The following is a 21,043-nucleotide window of genomic DNA, read 5'->3' as shown; positions in this document are numbered from 1 at the left end:
TTTTTTTTCCTTTTTCTGGCCATATGAAATCATAAAAACTCAAGTTATATAGAAAGTATTTTTATTTTAGAAGATTATTCTTAAAAACTTATTTAAGTTTCTGAAAAGATAGAATTTCATTGGAGCTACAAAATTCTGCATGAAATCAGAAATGTGTTTGTTTGTTTGGTGATGGCTAACAAATCTAGTGATCAAGGAATTTTTAAGGTGTTTTTTTTTTAAAAAAATAAATAAAGTGGGTATAAAGATTCACATTGTCAATTTAATGTGTTTAATGAGATACTTTCATTGATGAACAGTAAAGTGCCTTGTTGGGGATAGGATCACTTAGAAAAACATTACTGTAGCTGTAGAGTCTAGCTGTAGTGTTTTAATTTTTTTAATATTTGTGTTGGGTGCGGTTCCTGAGAAACAGTTGTGAATAATACTTTTTGGTATCTTGCCACAATTCAGAAGAGGCTTTTACTTTAAAAAATTATCTCTAAAACATTCAAGAAAATCTGTTCAGAATACTTTCATTCTTCAACTCTCAAGTGCCTTTTAATATATCCTAAAACTTTCTGGTTCACAACAAAGGGTAGTTGCCAAATTCAAGGAGCAGTATTTTTTTTTTAAAGGCAAAGATACAATCTCTTAAGCATATTTGCTAAACTGGAAACGGAAAGTGGGCTGAAAGTTCATTTACCTCTGCTTCATTGTAAGGGATAAGCCGGGTGAGAATATGATAGAGGAAAAATAGTATCTTCATCCTTACTGTACAATAAATGAGAGTTTCTGCTTTCGTATATATAGATTCGCAGTAACATATGAATATGTATGTCTCCATAATGGAGTCTACTAATTGCTGGCTGTGGAATTCTGGGAGTTGAAGTCCACATGCCTTAAAATTGTCAAGGTTGAGAAACACTGCTCTAGACCAGTGTTTCTCAACCTTGGCAACTTTACGATGTGTGGACTTCAACTCCCAGAATTCTCCAACTAGTATTGCTAGCTGGAGAATTCTGGGAGTTGAAGTCCACACATCGTAAACTTGCCAAGGTTGAGAAACACTGCTCTAGACACTATGTCAAGGACTTGGTTTTCTTGTTTCTGTTCTACCTATTGAGTTGCTGCTCCCTCAGCATATATCCTTGACAGTTATTTTTGTTTACTTTTCATATAAAAATATTGATACAGCAGCGTCAAATTAATCTGTCTTTCCTGTGTTGCAGAAAACTTTAGCCAAGATTGCAACATGCTTGGAACTCAGGAGTGCAGCTTTGCAGGTATAATTCTGTTTTACCTGTGATTTCTGGTTTCTTTATGGATTTTATTAAATATTAAAAGCTTAAAAAAAAACTCTTTGTAAAAATCTGACTCAGGGGCATGTATTCTATTCTCACTCATCTTTCTGTTGTGTGTGATTTATTACAGTGTCTGGGTCCAAGAGAATAGAAAAATTAAACAATGGTTTATAATAGGAATCTTAAAAAAGAACTTGACTTTGGAACAATATAAAATGCTAGTTTATACTGGTTTCTCTAATCTTTTCATTCAAACAACTTGAAAGTTTATAATGGTTATCTTCTTCCCATCCTCCATCAAGTATGTAATATTCACAAAAATACTGTTCTCAGTTGTATCCACCAGAGAATAATGGGGTATATTTTTGTTACCAAAGGTGTATTTTGAAGCTGGTCAAAAATGAATATGAAATCTGGCTTCATTTTTCCTTTCCTTTCATTCATTATTTATTTATTGCAGCATTAACAGTATATACTACCATATCCCAACTCCAGATAGGTACAACTGGAGCAGTGTTTTGCAATTATTATGTTCCTTTCATAATAGATGATTCCAGTCAGTGGGAAGGGGAGGAGAGGAGTCTGTGGCTGCTCTCTTGTGGAATGCCATAGGGATCACTCCCCACCCTCCTTCCGTTTAACATTTATATAGTATGTTATCACTATAACCTGCCTCCAGAAGCGGTGAATGTTCCAATACTGGAAGTTTTTAAGAAGAGACTGGACAGCCATTTGTCCGAAATGGTGTAGGGTTTCCTGCCTGAGCAGGGGGTTGGACTCGATGACTTCCAAAGTCCCTTCCAACTTTTTTATCATTATCATTATTATTATTATTATTATTATTATTATTATTATTATTATTATTATTATTATTATTATTATTATCGTCATCATCATTATTATTATCATCTAATGGTTTGAGATCCAGCATCATCAATGGACTGAAGATATTTGGCTTTACATCATTATCCCAGATCAGGCTGGTAATTAAGTACTGTCCTTCTGGAGGCTTTGAGATTCAGGATTACTCTTTGTCCATCAAGACTCTCTATCTACTCCAGTAGTACCTCTAAATGGGTCCTCCTGAACTTGTGGTTTCTGCTGGAACAGCAGATAGAAGTCGTAACCAGGGAAGTCTTTGCCCAGTTTTGGCTGTTGTATCAGTTGTAGCCCTATTTGGGGTAGGAGGACATTGCTACAGTGACCCCCTGTTAAAACTACTGCAATGTGCTCTATGTGACACTGCCTTTAAAGATAATTTGGAAGTGGTAGTTGGTCCACAATGAGGCAACTTGTGCCTTCTCCAGTGGGAGCCCACTATACTGGTGCTATGTGCCTCTGACATGGGACAGTTTATCAGCAGGACCACATTCTTCCATTGCATTTGAAAAAAGCTGCTAGTGATTCCCCATTTTAGGGCAGTGAAAGGAAATGAGGTTTGGAGGCAGGTGGTCTTTTGGAATGGCCTCCTTAGTTCAAACCAAGTACATGTTGAGGGTCTCTGAACCATGATGTCCCCTTGATTAGGTTAATAGGCAATCTCTGTGTGTGATGTTTTATACTCAATTATGATGATGGAATTTTTAATTGTTTATAAGTCTCACATTTTATCCCCGAGGTCTGCAAAACTGCCACTGTTTAACTGTTGTAATTCACTACAATATAGCAATGAATAATAACTGCATATGTTAAATATTGTTTTTCTTGTAGTCTACCCAGTCCCAGGAAGAATTTAAGCTGGAAGATCTGAAGAAACTAGAACCAAGTAAGTATTTCCGTGTTTTTAATTACACTAAGAAATGGTGGTATAATAGTTACAGTGGAAAAAGTATTAAAGAAATACCCCCACCAGAAAAATGGATTTCACCAATCTGTATAACTTCAGGTTTTATACAACAGAGTGCCTTTCCCTTGCAAATAATTACTTTATACTTTATGAAACTCAATCTATATAGTATCTTTTTTACATTAGTAAAGTCTTAAAAGTTCCTGTGGCTACGCCATTTTACCCTGGGAAGGAGTTTTCAGAATATAGTCTTCCCCAGTAATTTCTGCTGTGATGATTGACTTTTTAGTAAAAGAGGTTGGGACGTTGCTATCAGTATGGATCAGTTGGGAAAAGGATTGCCACAAATTGCTTGGGGGATTATTGCCTGAGTTTTATTGGCAGATATAGGAAGTACTATCAGTTGCTTAATTATTGGCATTTGAGAATATCTGTTTTTCTCTTGTTGGCAGAGGTTGTTCCAACTGGAAAAGCAAAAGATGTGGCATTTATTTTGTCAATAGAAACATGATTTATTTTTCCAAGCATATGTACTATTGAGGGTGAAGGTTCGTTCTCCGAGCTTGAAGTTTGGTTTCCGAACGTTTCATTACCAGGCTAGGTAACATCTTCTGAGGTGTGGATCCTGTTTTTTAATTGACGTGATGTTTGTCCCACATAGAAGTGATTGCAATCGTTACAGTTGATTTTGTAAATTACATTGTTTCTTTCATCCTTCTGGGTCTTGTCTTTGGTTCTGGATAGTTCCTGGCAGAATGTGGCTGTGGGTTTGTGGGCTATCGCTTTTCCTAGGGCAGTGATGGCGAACCTTTTAGAGACCGAGTGCCCAAACTGCAACCCAAAACCCACTTATGCATCGTCGGGTGCCGGGTGGGTGCAGCCCATTGGCTGGGCGTGGCCCATTGGGTGGGGTGGTAATGGCAGACTGGGTGGAACTAAAAAGTTCAATCAATCAATTCCAACTTTTCAAGATCTTTTTTTTCCCCCGCGAGAAGTTGAAATTGACTGGTTGAACCTTTTTGGGTTTTTTGCACAAGGCGGCGGAGGCCTAAAGCAAAAAGGTTTTATAAAACCCAGCTGAAGGCCTAGGACTGGGGCGATGGCGCGCGTGCCCACAGAGAGGGCTCTGAGTGATGCCTCTGGCACCCGTGCCATAGGTTCGCCACCACTGTCCTAGGGGTTGGAGAATTCTGGCTGTCATTTCTGACACCCTTTTTTGTATGGTAGGGTTCGTTATTTCGTGGCAATCGGCTATGTGGTGTATGGTAGTTTGGGTGCTGTGTGTTGGAATACGAAATTTTTGGGATAGCCATTACAGAGAAAGACGTCAAGCAGCCGTTTCTCTTCTGCTTTTCTTAGTGCTGTGGTGCTACATTGTGTCCTGGCCCTTCTGAAGAGGGTCAGGACACAGCTTCTTTTGTGTGCGATGGTGTGGTTGCTTGCAAAGCTGAGGATCTGGTCCGTGTGCGTAGGTTTGTGGTAGACAGTTCTCCATTGTCCAGTCTCCTTACGTCGATGTCAAGGAATGGGAGTCTGTTGTCTTTTTCCTCTTCACATGTAAATTTGATCCCAGGGAATATGTTATTAAGTAGGTGATGTGTTTCTTCAATTTTGGAGCGTTTGATGATGACAAAAGTGTCATCGACATAACGTGTCCAGAATTTTGGTTGGATGGTTGGCAGAGCTATGGATTTGAGTCGCTGCATGACTGCTTCTGCTATGAGGCCTGATATGGGAGATCCCATTGGGGTACTTGCTTGTACATTTTCCCATTGAACCTGAAGTATATGTTGAAGCATAGATCCAGGAGTTTCATGATGGTTTCTGTGGACATGGAGTGTTCTGTAATGGCATCCGCTTTGTGGGTATGGTGTTTGGTGAGTAGCTGGTGTATGATTTGTTTAGCCAGGTCAATGTCAATGTCAATCAAGGTGAAGAGGGCGGTGACGACAAAGGAGACCATAATTTCTTCCTTGTTGATCTTAGTGTGTTTGATGCATTGGATATGTACTATTGCTGTGACATTATGTAGCTTTGGGTTTTTTTTAGGTGAATGGTCTTAATATATCATTTGATACACACACACAGTCATTATATACTTAGTATATACAAATGTACTTAATATATATGAGAACTGTAATTCTCTGAATTTCTTAATTACATATGAACTAATTTGTTCCTGCATAATATTGGTCATAGATATTGACTAGATTAAATTTACCCTTTTAGGACAGACATCTCTGCCTTGTAAAGAAAAAACAAATTCTAATGTTTTTCTAATCATGTTTACTTAATAGCAATAGCACTTAGACTTATATAACACCTCACACGACTTTATAGCCCTTTCTAAGCAGTTTACAGAGTCAGCATATGCCCTCAACAATCTGGGTCCTCATTTTACTGACCTTGGAAGGATAGAAGGCTGAGTCAACCTTGAGCCGTTCAGAATTGAAGTGCTGGCAGTCAGCAGAATTAACCTGCAACACTGCATTCTAACCACTGCACCACTACGGCTCATATAGAAGTCTCATATTTAACATTTGCTAATTTAAGTAATTTGTGTTAATGTATGGAAAATATAATAAGGATTTACTGCTTTCTTACTGTGACTACAAGGATTAAGCCCTACTCTTTTTATATAATTATACAGAATGTTGATGGTAATTATTACTGTCTTTTCTTACAGTCTTAAAGAGTATTCTTACCTATAATAAAGAATTTCCTTTTGATGTTCAGCCCGTTCCACCAAGGTATGGAAGAATTGCATGCAGAAAGAACCAGTGTCAGAAATTGCAAAATTTCCATTTTTTAAAGCATCAATAGTTTTTACCAATATAGCTCTATATTAAAAGTTGAATTTCAAGTTTTATTTATATCTTTTGTAGAAGTTAGAAGTCACTTTGTTTTTATACTGTTTTTCTATAGTTTGTTTTCTGCACTCCTATCCTGTCTTTCTCTTTATTCTTTCTCTCTCTCTCTAGCCATCTTTCTGACTAATTATATTCGTTAGTTTTTGTCTTTATGTTCAATAAAAAATAAAGTTATATTAAAAAATTGCAAAATATAGGTTTGTGGAATGTAAAAATTCTGAAATTCAATTTTAAGCTTCTAATATTTGAATAGGAGGCCATAAATATTCCCAGTCTTAGATTCAGATATACTGGTGATTCCTATCTAACTCAGTTCTCAGTTGCAGTATGGTGTTTCTCTTTTTAAAAAGGAAAATCTTAGCACCTGGTGAAGAGGAAGATTTAGAATTTGAAGAAGATGAGGAGGAAGGTGGAGCTGGAGCAGGATCTCCAGATGCATTTCCTGCCAGAGTCCCAGGTAAGAGGCCAAATTGAGAATCAGAATGTTGGAATTACAGTTTTAGAAACAGAAAATGCAAGGACTGGAAGAGGCCTTAAAGGTAATCTAATCCAATCACTGACTGGTGCAGGAATTCACTCTAGCTGCAGCTACCTCCTACTGTTAGAATTTTTTGTATCTGTTGTCCAATTAAAATCTATTTCTTGTACTTTAAATCCATTGTTTCTAGTTTTGTGTTCTGGAATAGTTTTGCCCCATCTTCTGCAGATATTTGAACATAGCTGTTAAATCTCTATAAAGTCTTCTATTTCCAGGTTAAAGATACCCAGCGCCTTCAAATGTTTCTCATACGTTTTTCTTTTCCAGGCCTCTTTTCATCTTCTTGTCTCTCCAACCATAAGCAAGAGTTATTTGGGGGGAAAAAATCTGCAACTGTATATTTGTTAGCTAAACCTCTTTCTGAGTATAGAGAAGCTCAGCATGCCACTGCTACCGTGTTTCCCCAAAAATAAGACCCAGACTTATTTATTTATTTTTTGCCTCCAAAAAAGGTGCCAGGTCTTATTTTCGGGGGGGGGGGGTCTTTTCCACAGTCTCACCTTGCCGTGGCGGCACCGACAGCCCCACCCAGCCCACCCACTTCTGTGGCCGAAAGAAATGCCTCTGCAGCTGAGAATGGAGCTCTAGATTGACAGAGGATTGAATCTGTAGCTCAGTTCTTGGCGGCAGAGGCCTTTCCGGAAGCGAAATGCAGGCCGGGGGGCACCGGAGAAGAAGTGGACCGGCGAGGTGAGGCAGGTGTCGATTCATGGGAGGCCTGGCTGCAATGATAAGCGGGTGCGGAGCGCATGGGGCAGCTCCACCACCCCCCACTCCCGCCCTAGCTTGATTTTTAGGCATCTGCCTTGCCCCCAAACTATAGCTTATTTTTGGGGTAGGGCTTATATTAGGCCCACCCCCAAAAATCAAGCTAGGGCTTATTTTGGGGGGAGGTCTTACTTTCAGGGAAACACGGTAGAATGCCTATGTGCTAAGATTGTATGAGATGCCATTATCGTTATCTATTGTCTTTTATCATCTGGAGGTAAGGTGAAGGACAGAGAGCAAAGCAGAAATCATGGAGTTTTCTTAGAAAAACCTGCCCAATATCAAGAAGGCTTGCTTTATGAAAATCTATACTAATATTTTGTCAGCTCTCTAATTCAGATAGGGTTTGAATTACCATTTTATCAATGCATAGCCTCTATGAAAATTGGTGCTTCATAATTATTATTAGCCAGTGATTAAATACGTTTATTGATTATAGATCTTTACTAAGCACAAAAAAATGAAAGGGTATGATTTAAGCATGGCTAATGTGCATGGCTTCTCTGAGAGGTACTGACAGGTGCAATGAATGCACCCTACACTCACTCCAAAGTACTTTTTCCTCTTTGGATCCAAATCTCTGATAATTTGGCTTAAGTGCCAAATTGATTGCAAGAAAGTTGATCAAGGCTACATGTTAGCATAGATAAGGCAAAAAAGCATGGGTGATTTTTTTTTGGTGAAAAGATGTATTGGTGAAAAGATGTATTGGTGAAAAGATGTATTGGTGAAAAGATGATCTTTCTTCTACAATTCCCCCACTTTACCCAAAAACATACTCCATGCAACAATCATGGTTTAAAAATAGCCCCAGTTGTGCATTTTAACAATTTTATAAAAGCTTTAGAAAGGAAAAACTGCTATTTGTAATCAGTTGCTGATAAAAAATAGAGGCTTGAAGTAAAAGCCTGATGTGGCCAGGAACTGCATATTTCTTTTGGTCATATGTAGCCACTAGCTGGAGGTTTTCAAACTTGATTTAAAATCTTGGGGGGAGGGAGATGAAAGCACTAAAATTGGACCAATTTTGAACAACAGTAAATGTTTTTTAGGAAGTGACATAGATCAATCCGACAGTGAAACAGCACTAGTGGAAGTCAACACCCCTTGCAATTTGCTTTCCACTGACCAAATATATTCTAGAGAACTGGTGAGATCTTTAAGATCTTATGAAGCTAAAAGAGGAAGAGTAGATAAACTTTATACTAGTTCTGTTGAATGTCTTTTTATGTAATACTAGATTTAGCGCAATAATCCCTTTTATTACAATAGATGATAGTTACTATTTTCTACAGTATATTCATTGCCATGTCTGAAATAGCTAAACTTCCAACACAAGCTTAAGTCCCAAGAAATCCTGTTTTGGGGATATATTCATATATTCATGAGTAGACTTTGCCATGAACCCACACACATCATTCAGTTCTCCAGATAAGAATAATTGGGTACAATCCTGACATTTGGATGCTGACTAAAGTGGACAAATAGAATTTTCTAATGGTTGAAATACTATAGTGCTGAGATGATGCCATTTAAAAATGTGCAGATGAAGTTTGAAATAGCTTACACATATGATACTAGACTGTTTTGCTGACATTGTAACTTCCATTGTACGTACTTCATTGTACAATCTATTTCTTTTCACGGATCCCATATTGCATTATTTTGCTGCCTAATCATTCATGGTCTTGTCTTATCTTCTACTTTCATGGCTCCATTGTGTAACCATGTGCTACATCATTCATCTAATCCAGGAGCCAATGAAGGTATGATAATGTTCTAATGTTAATAGTTGCTGTTTATTAAGATAATCATATTGCTGTTGTTTTATTATTTAACGTAAATATGAAAAAAAAATTATGCTAAAATCTGCCACCTAGCTCTATTTTTCCCCAAATAAATGGTACATGATGAATGTCTATCCTATATGCACAGAATCAAATTGTACAGGTTTCTGAATTGCTTTTGATATGGAGAAAATCCATCTTTTTAAAAAAAAACAGTTGGCATGTGTGGAGATTGTAGAAAGTTTTTTCTATCAGAAATGTAAGCTTACTTTAATACACTATAATAGTTTATGCAGATTTGTACTCCTGTATGTGACATACTGTTTACTTCAAGAGTGAGCAGTGATGTTTTGGACTTTCTTTCCCAGTGCCCTAGCGATCATAGCCAATGGCAATGGATTGTAGACTTATCATCTAGAAGATCAGTTTTGGCTTTTATGTCTTATATTCTAGCAGCGATGCTACTAAAGAACTTGGGTTACATCATTTTAAAAAAATCAAATGTCCCCTTCAATAAAGAAAGGATACAGGAATTTTGCTGCATTTATTGTTTACAGTAAACTTTAAACATACTAAGTTTCAAGGTCTTCCCCCATGCCTCACCTCTGAATATATGTATCATAAGTTAAAAACCACAAGTCTAAAATATCTGGAAGGTAATTAAGTTGCTTATCTCTGGATCTTGGTGTGCTATAGACTTTGACTTTGACAATAATTCTGCATTTGGCTTTGATTCCTCCCCAAGTTGGTATTTAGCAAGTGGTTTTAGACTAATATTCAAAAAGAAAAGCCTTATGTCTAGTCTTGGTTCTATCCAAACTGTTAACTACGGTACTTGTCTTCTCATGAAGCATGTTTCTGTGTTTATTTGCTTGTGCAATACATATTTTTTTCTATCCTGCTCTATGGAGTAGAGAGTTGGTCTCTGACAGAAGGCCACCTGAAGAGACTAGAAGCATTTGAAATGTGGATTTACAGGCGGCTGTTACGTATAAGCTGGGTTGACAAGATCAGAAATGAGGAGGTGATAAGCCGCCTGGGAAAGCCAAGATAAATCATCAAAACAATTAAAAAACGAAAATTAGAATATTTCGGACATGTGATGTGACACCCAGAAAAATATGGCCTACTCCATTTTATCCTCCAGGGAAAGATTGAAGGCAAACGAGGTCCAGGCAGAAGAAGAACATCATGGCTTCAAAAATCTAAGGGACTGGTTTGGACCAAACTCAGCAGCACTTTTTCATGCGGCTGCTGATAAAAACAGAATCGCCAACATGATCGCCAATGTCCGATAATGGATATGGCACATGAAGAAGAAGAAGAATACAGTTGACAAATTATTTGTGCAGAGGATTTAATAGATGATAGTTCGTCAACTCTCTGCTTGTTGAACTAGGAAAAGGATCCTACTTTCTCCAAGATGCTGTAATTTGAAATCAGGTCATACTGTATTAATAAATTATGCCAGATATTATGTCTTATGATATTAGTATCAGCTAACTTTTGTTGACAGAATTAATAGCAAGAGAGAACGAAAGTATGCTGAATGACTATTATTCTGGTCTGCTTTTCCCTCAGGTACTTTATTACCCAGATTACCATCTGAGCCCGGGATGACATTACTAACTATCAAAATAGAAAAAATTGGTCTTAAAGATGCTGGGCAGTGCATTGATCCCTATATCACAGTTAGTGTGAAAGGTAGGTATATTTTTCTTAATTGATTTGCCTAGGCATGTAATTTTGAACCTTTTTTATCCAATATTAGCTAGAATTGAATTAGCAAAATATACCACTATGTAATCAGCATTTAGAGTTTAAAATATTGACATTTGTCATATTGGATTTCTCTTTCGCCCCATGGAAACTCTTCAATATGCTGCCTTTCAGAACTGCCTTATCCTGATTCCTTGCAAGCCTTAACATATGAAAACTCCTGTATTTTTTTAATTTTCTAATGAGTCACTTTGATTTAGCATGCAGAGTTCTTGAAATTTAATCTGCCATTTACATATCAGCTAATTTAAAACAGTTTTTTATGGATTAACTTCTGGTGGATAGTGAAAGGGTACAGTTAGTCCTCAATCTATTACCATGCAGTTAGTGTACATTCCTTGTTACAATGGTGCTGAATGAATGTTGGTTATGGTGAGTAGTTAGAGTTTTGGCTGTCCCAGCACACCCACAGTCACGTGATCATGATCTGGATGCTTGACAACCCATTTGCATTTATGATCAGTTGCCAAGCACTATGCAATCATGTGATCACCATCGGCAATGTTCCCTACTGGCTTGCCCAGAAAGTCAAAGGGGAAGTTGCTGGGTAAGTGTCTCCTACCTGTGCACTCTCCCCTAGCCCTTCCGTGCATCTTCTCCCTGCCACTCTGTGTACCCTTCAACAGTTCCTCTGCACTCATGCCAGAACCACACATCCTTCCCAACCACATGGCACTTCTTGCGCACCTTCCCCAATCTGTGCCTCTCATGCACTCAGCTTGCACCAAATCTCTTGTACACGTCTGCCATGTCTCACACAGACTGTCCCTACACCTGCACTGCACCTCTATTGCAGCCCTTAGCACCTTCCTCAACTTGTGTGGCACTTCTCACATACCTACTTGTACCTTGCCTGATTGGGCATCACCTCCCACACACCTCTCACACCCTCATGCACCCTTCTCAGTAGTGCCTCATTTCCTTCTCCTCTTGGTAGCATCCACTTTTTTGTCTGCCAGCCTTGTACCCTTTCCTGCCTGATTTTGTTTGTGGAAAGCTGGGAGGAAGGTGCCTCTCCTAATGACCATGGGATCTGGGACTTCAGGGATTGTCATTACTAAGCAATGCCATTGCACTTTACAACCGCATTGCTTAATGTTGGAAATTCTGGTCTGAACTGCCATTGTAAGTCGAAGGCTACCTGTATTGAAAGGTTTCCATCAACACTTTTTTCAAAAAGCCCTTGATAAGAAACTGCTTTGTGGCCACATTGCTTAGAACTGGAAATTCTAGTCCCAATTGACGTTGTAAGTTGAGGACTATGTGTATTAAATGGTTTCCATCTGCTCTTTCTTCAGGGAGTCTTGGTTAAAATTGGTGTTGCCCTAAGTCTATTTTGTTTCTGCTCAATAAATGTTCCCCTAAACTGGACACACGGATCAACTTTCTATTAATACCTAATATGTCATCACTTTGGAAAGCATGTGTCACCTTTCTCAGAAAATGTGCACTGGGAAGGCCAAATAAGCAAGGTTACTTTACCATAACCACACCTCAGTATTGGTTACTCACGATTACTGCCATGTTTTTGGAAGTGACATTCCTGTAAAGAATCTTGTGTAAAGATATTGTTTGAATGTTTACAAAAAGAAACAATCTTTTCCTTAGACTTTTAGATCATGAATTATAATGACCCTGGGGGAACAGATCAAAGTACTCCTTGTTCAATATACCAAATGTCACAACAGTTTCCCCCCTACTTAATGCTTAAATTTCATTCTCGGACAGATCTCAATGGGATAGATCTTACACCTGTGCAAGACACCCCTGTTGCTTCAAGAAAGGAGGACACTTACATTCATTTTAATGTGGACATTGAAATTCAGAAACATGTTGAAAAATTAACAAAAGGTTTGTTGCATGAAGACTTGAAAATCATGTTGAACTGTGATCAATAGGACAAAGTATAATTTAGATCAATAACTTGGAGAGGAGGCAGATATGCTATCCCCAGAAAAATTGGTTACCCCATAGTGCCTTAACCAAACTACTCACATTTTTTTAAAGATGTTATTTATGATTTGGGATGGGAGCAGATCAAATGATAGTGGCTTCAAACTTCTTAGGTTGATTCTTTGCAAAGGTTCAGAATCTTCAATGAGGATCATTTTTCCTCAAGGCAGTTCTAACAACTTTGTATTAACTGTTAGCCTATAAAGAAGTCCAGTGATGTAATTTGAAAAGTGTTTCAGATTTTTTTTTTCTCTTCTACCTTTCAGGTGCAGCTATTTTCTTTGAATTTAAACACTATAAACCCAAGAAAAGGTTCACCAGCACAAAGTGCTTTGCCTTTATGGAGATGGATGAAATTAAAGCTGGATCAATTGTTATAGAACTGTAAGTAAGTGTGTGCATGAACCACAACAAATACATTCCAGAACTTCTGCTAAACTCTTTCAGTTTAGTCAGAAGCAAAATCTGGAATGTTTTGGTGGTCCCAGGCTTTGGTGCAAAACAAATTAGGGATGATTTTATGGCGCAAGTATGATAGAATGAGTATGCATCATCTTCTCTGATCATCAGTGGTGCATGGGTCCATCCACCTGCCTCCTATCTTCTCCATACCTTCTCTCTCCACTCCACCTGCTGCTATCTACATGTGCCATTTTCAAGAAAATCCCTTACATACTGTTGTATTTCCCCAGAGCTGTGTATTTCAGTCCATATTCAGAACAAAACATTTCTGTTTTATTCCATGTACAGCCAAAATTTCAATTTTAGTTAAGACATGGACTGCCCAAAAATAAAAAATCCATGCATATCTCTAAATGTAAGTAAAATTTTGCATAAAATAGGCATCCATATCTCCTTATTATACAAATTATGGTTGAAAGTTATGCTTGGAAATAGTGCACTTCATTAATTTTCTTCCTGAATACGAAGAGAAATGCTAAGTTTCCACAATGCTTGATTTGTATATTATTTTATGATGGCTGAGGAATATCTTAGCTTTGAACCCAAATAAAAGTGTGCATGTTTAAAAGATCTGAAGGATTTTTTTCCCCCTCCAAAATGTAATATTCAGAATAGATATTAGATTATGTGTTTGTGATTCTGAAACCACTTTTAACTACTTTGGCTTAATTTAGAAGAAAACCAGTAGAGAGAAAAGTGAAAGAATGATTAAATGATTAAATCTCAATAATTAATCTAAAATAAATTCTGAGACAGTTTTATACCAAACAAGTACCACTGAATTTAAATGGGACAATTATTGTGGAGGTAGAAATTAGAATTAAGAGTTGTAGCTATTTGTTTAACTTGGCTTTTCAAATTGTACAAAATCCTTTTAAGTAGGAAAAGAATCATCTGAGGTAAGTTCCTAAACAGCATTAAGATTAATTCTGATATCTACTCTTTTTATCATTATAGGTACAAAAAACCCACTGATTTTAAGAGGAAGAAACTTCAGTTGTTGACCAAGAAGCCACTTTATCTTCACCTTCATCAAACACTGCACAAAGAGTGACTTTTGTGAACTGAACCACTTGCCATAAATTCATAGCAGCTGCATATGTAGCACTTGTCTTTCAGGAGGAAGGAAGAATGGATGCATTTACCTTGTGGTCACAAATGACCATCAGTGCTGCACAGCAGTGGATCAAGTAGCCACTCTCTGCATCCAAGCCCAGTTTCTTTGGAATGTATATTTTTAATTCAGATGTTCCAAAGTGTGTTGCAAGTTTTTCATAAATGGGCCGGTTATTAAGTTCAGTTCTGTAACTTGATTTCTATTGTTATATCAGAACCCTTAATTAAAGCAGTTGAGGAATCCCCGTCTGCCAAACCTGATACAGCAATAAAGATATGCCAGTATCAAAAAAACTTTTATACTTCTACTGTATTTTGTTTGTATCATTTTCATAAGTGCATTACATTTGTAAAGTACTATTACCATCTGAGTTTACTTATATAAAATGTCTTGCTGAAAAGACACTCCCACCCTCCATGTTGCATCTGGGTTTTTTTTTTAAAAAAAAAACATATTTTTCTCAAGATTGGGAACTACCAGTTATAAAACTACCAGTTATGGTTGTTCTGAAAGTTAGTAAATTCATTACAGTTGGTCCTCAGCTTATAACGGCAATTGGGACCGGAATTGCCATTGCTAAATGACTCGGTCGTATAGTTGTGCAACGTTACATTACCATGTTGCTTAACAATGGCAATCCAAGTCGTCCTGGTTGTTGTCATTAAAGGGAGGACCTCATGTGACCTTGACTTCCAACTTCCTGCCAGCTTTCCCATTGACTTTGCTTGTGGGAAGCCAGGAGGAACATAAGAAATTATGCCCACGTTACCCTGGCTCACTGTAACATAATTGTGAGCCAGGAACCTGGATCATAGTCATGTGACCAGGGGGGCAATGCAATGACCAGAACTCCAAGGGTCCATCATATAGTAAGTGCCATTCATTCATTCATTCATTCATTCAGTTCCATCATAACTTAGAACAGTAGTTGAATGAATGGTCATAACCCAAGGACTACCTGTACACTTGTTCCAGATAATTTCAACGGCTATAGAATTTTATTATTGGGAACAGGCTGTAACTAATGGTTTAGGGTTTTTTTTAAGACAAACTGGGTGATTATAAAAAAAATGAATCCATCCTAAATTGTTCTAAGAAAAAAGCTGAACACTGCTTCCAGTTTCTACGTTTACACTACATTATGTGCCTAAAGATGCTATCTACATAAGGGGGATGTACAAATGTCATGAATTATGCATATTACTTCTGGATATTAATATCTAACATGTCACCATTTTAAGGCTGTATCTTTCATGGTTATAATTACCGGTAACTCTACATGTACTGGAATATAGGAGACTGATGATTCTTAACAGTAATATATCATTTACTACAAACCAATGTTTCCCAACATTGGCAAGATTAATAAGCATAGACTTCAACTCCCAGAATTCCTGAGTCAGCATGCTTAGTAGCAATATTGGGAAGTTTAAGATACCCACAAATCTTAAACTTGCTGAAGTTGGGAAACACTGATTTAGACCACCAATTTCAAATCTCTATTCCATGCAAGAATCCAAATTAAGGCATCCAGAAGTGACTATACTGCTGCTTTTTGAATTCATCATGGCAGTATCTGGTTCTTCCATCAAACAGCTCTATTTGAATTTTTTTTAACATTCACCAGAAATGTATTTCCATAAGTTAAATCCATTACTTTACAAAGTTTACAAATGCCACTCTAGAATATAGAACCGGATGAGATTCTGCCATCACATCTCCTTTGTTTTCATAAAGCTAAACTTTCCCAAAATGAAATCGATTCCAAATTCTTTTCCAGAGTATTGATACTAGCTAAGTGTCCTCCATCCTAACCTCTCCATCTAGCTGCTTTTTCTATTGGGTCTCTACTTTTTGGTTATTTTCATTTCTTTTATCAGGATCATTTTGAATTTTTTTCTATAGTCATAGCTATTCCATCCAAATTTGTATCGTGTGCAAATGTGATGCGGATTCTCATCCTGTTCTCATCCAAGTAATTGATAACATGTTTAAGAATAAAGACCCTGAGACTGAACCTTGCAAACAGGATAATTGTATCTACAAAATGTCCATATCGTATTAAGGAAGTGAGATTATTATTTTTTTAAATGATCTGGTCAGTAATCTGCTGACAATTTTTTCAAGGCAATAACATGTTAATCACTTTTTAAAATCAGCTACTATAGCTTTACTGGGTAGAAATGGCAGATTAATTACCCTGTACTGTAGTTCCAAGGGCATTTGCCCTCCCTAGGCTGTGACCTTCACATGTTCTCAATATTTCTCAAATACATGATAATTTGGCCAAACTGTCAGCAAGTTTCTTCAGTATTCTAAAATGCAATCTGGACAGATAACAACATTCAAATACCATGTTTCTTTATCTCGGGCTTCCATTATGTCCCTTCAAACTACTTTTTGCATTTGCTTTGTGGAATGTGTAGCTTGTTCTTGAAGAATGAGCCAAAATAAAAATTGGCAATAGCACCTTTGTATTAGGTCATCTTCATTGACCAAGTGAATCTTTATGTTTAATCTTTCTGAAGAAGTCATTTGCCGCTGTTTTTAGTATCCTTTCAAACAACGTCAGTTCATGTTGCATGTTACTTTCTTAACACTAACTACAGTTCCAGGCTACTTAATATGTATTCCTCATTGTGACCTCTCTGACAAACTTTTTTGCAGCAGCACTGGCTTTTTCTGTTCATTTTTATTTTCATCTTGTTGGATTTCTTTGGAACTGTGTTGTTACTACTAACTTCTTAGGAACTTTTTATGATCAGCTAAATGGCAAATGATTTAATAGTATTACAAGGAAAATAAGCAAACATGGGACATGTCTTTGATGAAAAAGAATGAAAATGTCTTACACAATGATGCATGTTGGATCGCTATTCTAAAAATATGATACATTTGGACTGTTAAAACAGCCTTGGATACAGTCCCTCACTAAAGACTCCTTTGCAAACTCAGAAACCATGAAAGAAAAAGAAGGGCGCTTGCGTAGATTGGCAACTGTTAAAAACAGACAGTGAGCAGAAATGGGCAATTCTTGCATTGGTGAGATGTTCAAAGTTCCCCAGAAAAATGGTTCTGGGATCATTAATTTGTATAGAAAAAGCTCATTTTTAATTCATTAATTTGCTCATCCAGAGGGCTAAAGGAGCAGAACTCTGTCTTAATTCTGATCTAACCCAACATGTTAACTGAGAATTTATATCACCTTGCTATGAAAACAATGGATTTACAACCTCTGCTGTTCTCAGACTTGATTCAAAAGGAGATAACCCAGAGATGAAAATAAAGTACATCTAAAAAAAAACAAGACAGGATATGCTCTGTACAAATCAGAGGACAGACTGTCAAAACAACTGAAAATTGACAACCTGCTGACATCCAAAGCTCATTTTGTTCTCAGAATGCTTTATATTTACTACCATTAAACAACAGATATAAGCAATTAACCTTATTAGAAGTATAAGCTAAATTTAGATGCCAGGGGAGAAAACTATTTCCAGCAACAACCATAGATCAGAAAATAAGGCTTAAAGCCAAATCAGAGAAAGTATGAGTGAGTACAAAGTAACAGCTGACTTTTATAGCTAAAACAATACCTTTAGCTGCACAAACTGCTTTCTATTTTTAAACAACTGGATAAGATTTATAACAAAAAATGAAAAGTTTTTAATTGGTTTACACGTAACTGTTCAGAGGCCACAGAACATTGAAGTTAACCAAACTGGTTTAGAAAAAGAATTTGGCTGACCATATAGAAAGAAAAATCTTCAATTAAACAGTGGACGTAATAGAGAAAGAACAAAATAAATTCAAAAGGGAAATGAAGCCCCAAAGAATCTTACTCCATTCCACTCTTTAATCTTAGGTTATTCTAAGAGGATATTTTATTGCAAAACTAGGCCACAATGATCTGACCCTTTAGCTAAAGTAACTTTAGATAACTTCCAAAAAGTGATTTCCCACCATTAGAGACACTGTTAGTTCATTTAAAAATGGACAATGTAATTATGCTAGCTTTTGTCTAGCAAACTGTATTAATAAATACGTACTTCACATCATAAATAGAATAGGCCATCTTCACATAGGTGAAAAGGCTAAGATGAGAGAAATCCAATGTTTAACAATAGCAGAACAAACTCTTGCAGAGGTTGGTCAAACTGATCACAACTCTGAAAGGGCTTTTGGATTTCACCCACTTAAAATACAGGTAGTCCTTGACTTATGACTATTCATTCAACAAACATTTTGTGGCACTTGATAAAAGGACTTAAGACCCGTGCCTGAAGTTATGACCACTGCAGTGCCCCCAGTCACATGAACCAAATTGGGCACTTGTCAATTTTTCCACCTTATGACTGGGATGCAGCAGCAGTTTTTCCCGCCTATTCTCTCCCCCCCCCCCCAACCAGGAGGGTATGGGATGTAGCAAGTCAGGAAGCAGGCCCAACACCTGTGGGACCCCAGAGCACAGGGTATTGCATCGGTGAGGTAGGCCTGGGCAGGTCACAGGTAAGCTGAGGAGGTGCTGCAGTGCAAGTCTGGGCCTGTGTTAGGCCTCACAGGGCCTCCCCCACCCCTTTGGCACCCTATGTTCCGATTAATGACCACAATGCAGGAAGCAGAAAATGTGGTTGTTAAGTGAGGTGATCATGTGGATGCCTCACTTAATGACCACAACTTATGACCATTATGGGCAGGCTCCATTATGGTCAGAAGTTGAGGACTGCCTGTAGATCTATATGGAGATTACCTTGATGAAATAACACTCAGGCTTTACGAGCATATGATCCATTTTTGCAAAGAGACCACACCAGATAGTCATCAACTTATGACCACAATTGAGCCCAGAATTTCTGTTGCTAAGCAAGACAGTTGTTAAGTAAGTTTGCCCCATTTTACGATCTTTCTTGCCATATGAATTTGGCTTCTTCATTCACTTTGCTTTTTGGAAGGTGGCAAAAGGCAATCACATGACCCAGGAAACTGCAACTGTCATAAATACATGCCAGTTGACAAGTGTCTGAATTCAGATCAGGTGACCAGAGATGCTGCAATACTCATGTGAAAAAGTCATACATCACTTTTTTCAATGCCATTGTAACTCTGAATGATCAATAAATGAAAGGTTGAATGGTTGCAAGAAGAGGTCCACTTGTTGTCTACCTCAGATATGGCAATAGGCTAAGTAATCACTTTAGATCAAAGCACTGGTTTGATCCGATGGATACTTACCAATAATTTGAATAATCAACCTTCTTGGATAGAGTATAGTTCTCCAGAAGGCATTTTCTGAATTAGGATTCATGCTGCAATACACAAGTAATTGAAATGCTCATACCACCCAAATTTTGTTGAATACTCACAGCAACCCTTTTTCTTTTCTTAAAGGCAGTTGGTTAATTCCAACAGTGCTATGTGTCTGTTACCAGGTATCAATTACACTAAACTTGTAAGAGAAAAAACTTAATTACTTATGGAAGTTGTTCCAAGTAGCAATATGTATCCCTAATGGAGGCTTCAGACAAAAGGGTGGTTAAGAATTTTCATATACTGGCAAAAGAATGATCTCCATTAACTTAAACGTTTGACATTTTGATCTTGCTAGAAAAACTTTCATTCCATCTGGAAAAAGAAAAAGACATTGGAGACAGTTCTGAAACTGGTTTTATGTCAGAGGCACTATTGTTGCTGGGACAAAAACAGGCCACGGCTGTTTTTAGACAAAAAGATAAGAGAATTGCAATGGAATACAAAGCACTACATAGAATGCAGTTGAGGGATAGTAAATTTTACTTTCAATCAGATCAACATTTTAACCAGATTATAATTGAGGTTCTTTGATATCCCGCCAACAACTACATTGAAGGGCAACTTTCAGAAAACCCAAGGACTTGTCCCTGCCTATCTGGAAATACTGCATCTGTAGGCCATGTGTTAACTTCTTATGACTTCTGTAGAGATATGCATAATGAATTCTTAATGTCTTTCATTGTTAGTAATTTTCTGGATGAGCAGAATTTGCAATAAATCACCTTCTGGTAAACAAAGACCCCAGATAAAATAAGCCATTGCTAAGTTTGCATTTGCAGTCTTCAAAATGTGTGCTTTGCTAATAGCAAATGAATTCCGGATTGATTTGGGGCTATTCTGTGTAGAACAAAGTATTCTGTAATTTTGGAGTTCTGTATCATTCTTACCTGATTTTACGGTATCTTACTTCTACTCTCTGTTCATGTTCTTTTCTTATTTTACTGTACTTTATTTTACTGCTTTTATTCTGATTTGTTTGGGGGCTCTGTGACATTTAAGTATTCAACCTCAGTTTATATATAGATGAAATGGAGTTGAGGCTTATCAGTGAAGCGGGCACATTTGTTGATGGTATCAGCTATTCAGGATGGTACAATCCAAAATGGATTGTAAAAAGCACTAAAAGAGCTCCAAATTGGGCAAATGAGCTTCAAAATAGTAAAAGCAGGTTATGTACCATTAACCTTCATTTGTAAATATGCATTTGAAAGATCTCAGGTAGCCGAGCCCGGACCAGGGAAAGGATCCTGGAGTTATAGTGAACAGCTGTAGGTGAGTTAGACAGCATCACCACCAGATGGATTCGTAGCTGGCTGATCGGCCCTATTCAGTTTGTGGTCCTCAATGGAACTGCATCTACATGGAGGGAAGTGTGTAGTGGGGTGCCCCA

At 37.4% G+C, this 21,043-nt stretch overlaps 1 protein-coding gene across 2 annotated transcripts in view; it reads left to right on the top strand.

The window, feature by feature from the left end:
* The window catches only part of AIDA (axin interactor, dorsalization associated), a 22,778-nt gene extending 8,142 nt beyond the window's left edge, over positions 1–14,636 (top strand). The window contains exons 3-11 of one of the 2 annotated variants that reach the window (XM_015831922.1): positions 1,212–1,265; positions 2,994–3,048; positions 5,756–5,819; positions 6,290–6,396; positions 9,000–9,011; positions 10,614–10,736; positions 12,540–12,662; positions 13,031–13,148; positions 14,184–14,636. In XM_015831922.1, the coding sequence (XP_015687408.1) occupies positions 1,212–1,265; positions 2,994–3,048; positions 5,756–5,819; positions 6,290–6,396; positions 9,000–9,011; positions 10,614–10,736; positions 12,540–12,662; positions 13,031–13,148; positions 14,184–14,280 (753 nt within the window). In that variant the 3' untranslated portion in view covers positions 14,281–14,636. The remainder of the gene's footprint in view (positions 1–1,211; positions 1,266–2,993; positions 3,049–5,755; positions 5,820–6,289; positions 6,397–8,999; positions 9,012–10,613; positions 10,737–12,539; positions 12,663–13,030; positions 13,149–14,183) is intronic. The other variant, XM_015831923.1, reaches the window with a different exon arrangement.
* The last annotated feature ends 6,407 nt before the right edge of the window (positions 14,637–21,043 follow it).

Source organism: Protobothrops mucrosquamatus, unplaced genomic scaffold (assembly GCF_001527695.2).
Source record: "Protobothrops mucrosquamatus isolate PMUCROS unplaced genomic scaffold, P.Mucros_1.0 scaffold_289, whole genome shotgun sequence".
In the NCBI taxonomy this organism is placed as follows: Eukaryota; Metazoa; Chordata; class Lepidosauria; order Squamata; family Viperidae; genus Protobothrops; species Protobothrops mucrosquamatus.
This window is presented reverse-complemented; position numbering and strand designations above follow the sequence as displayed.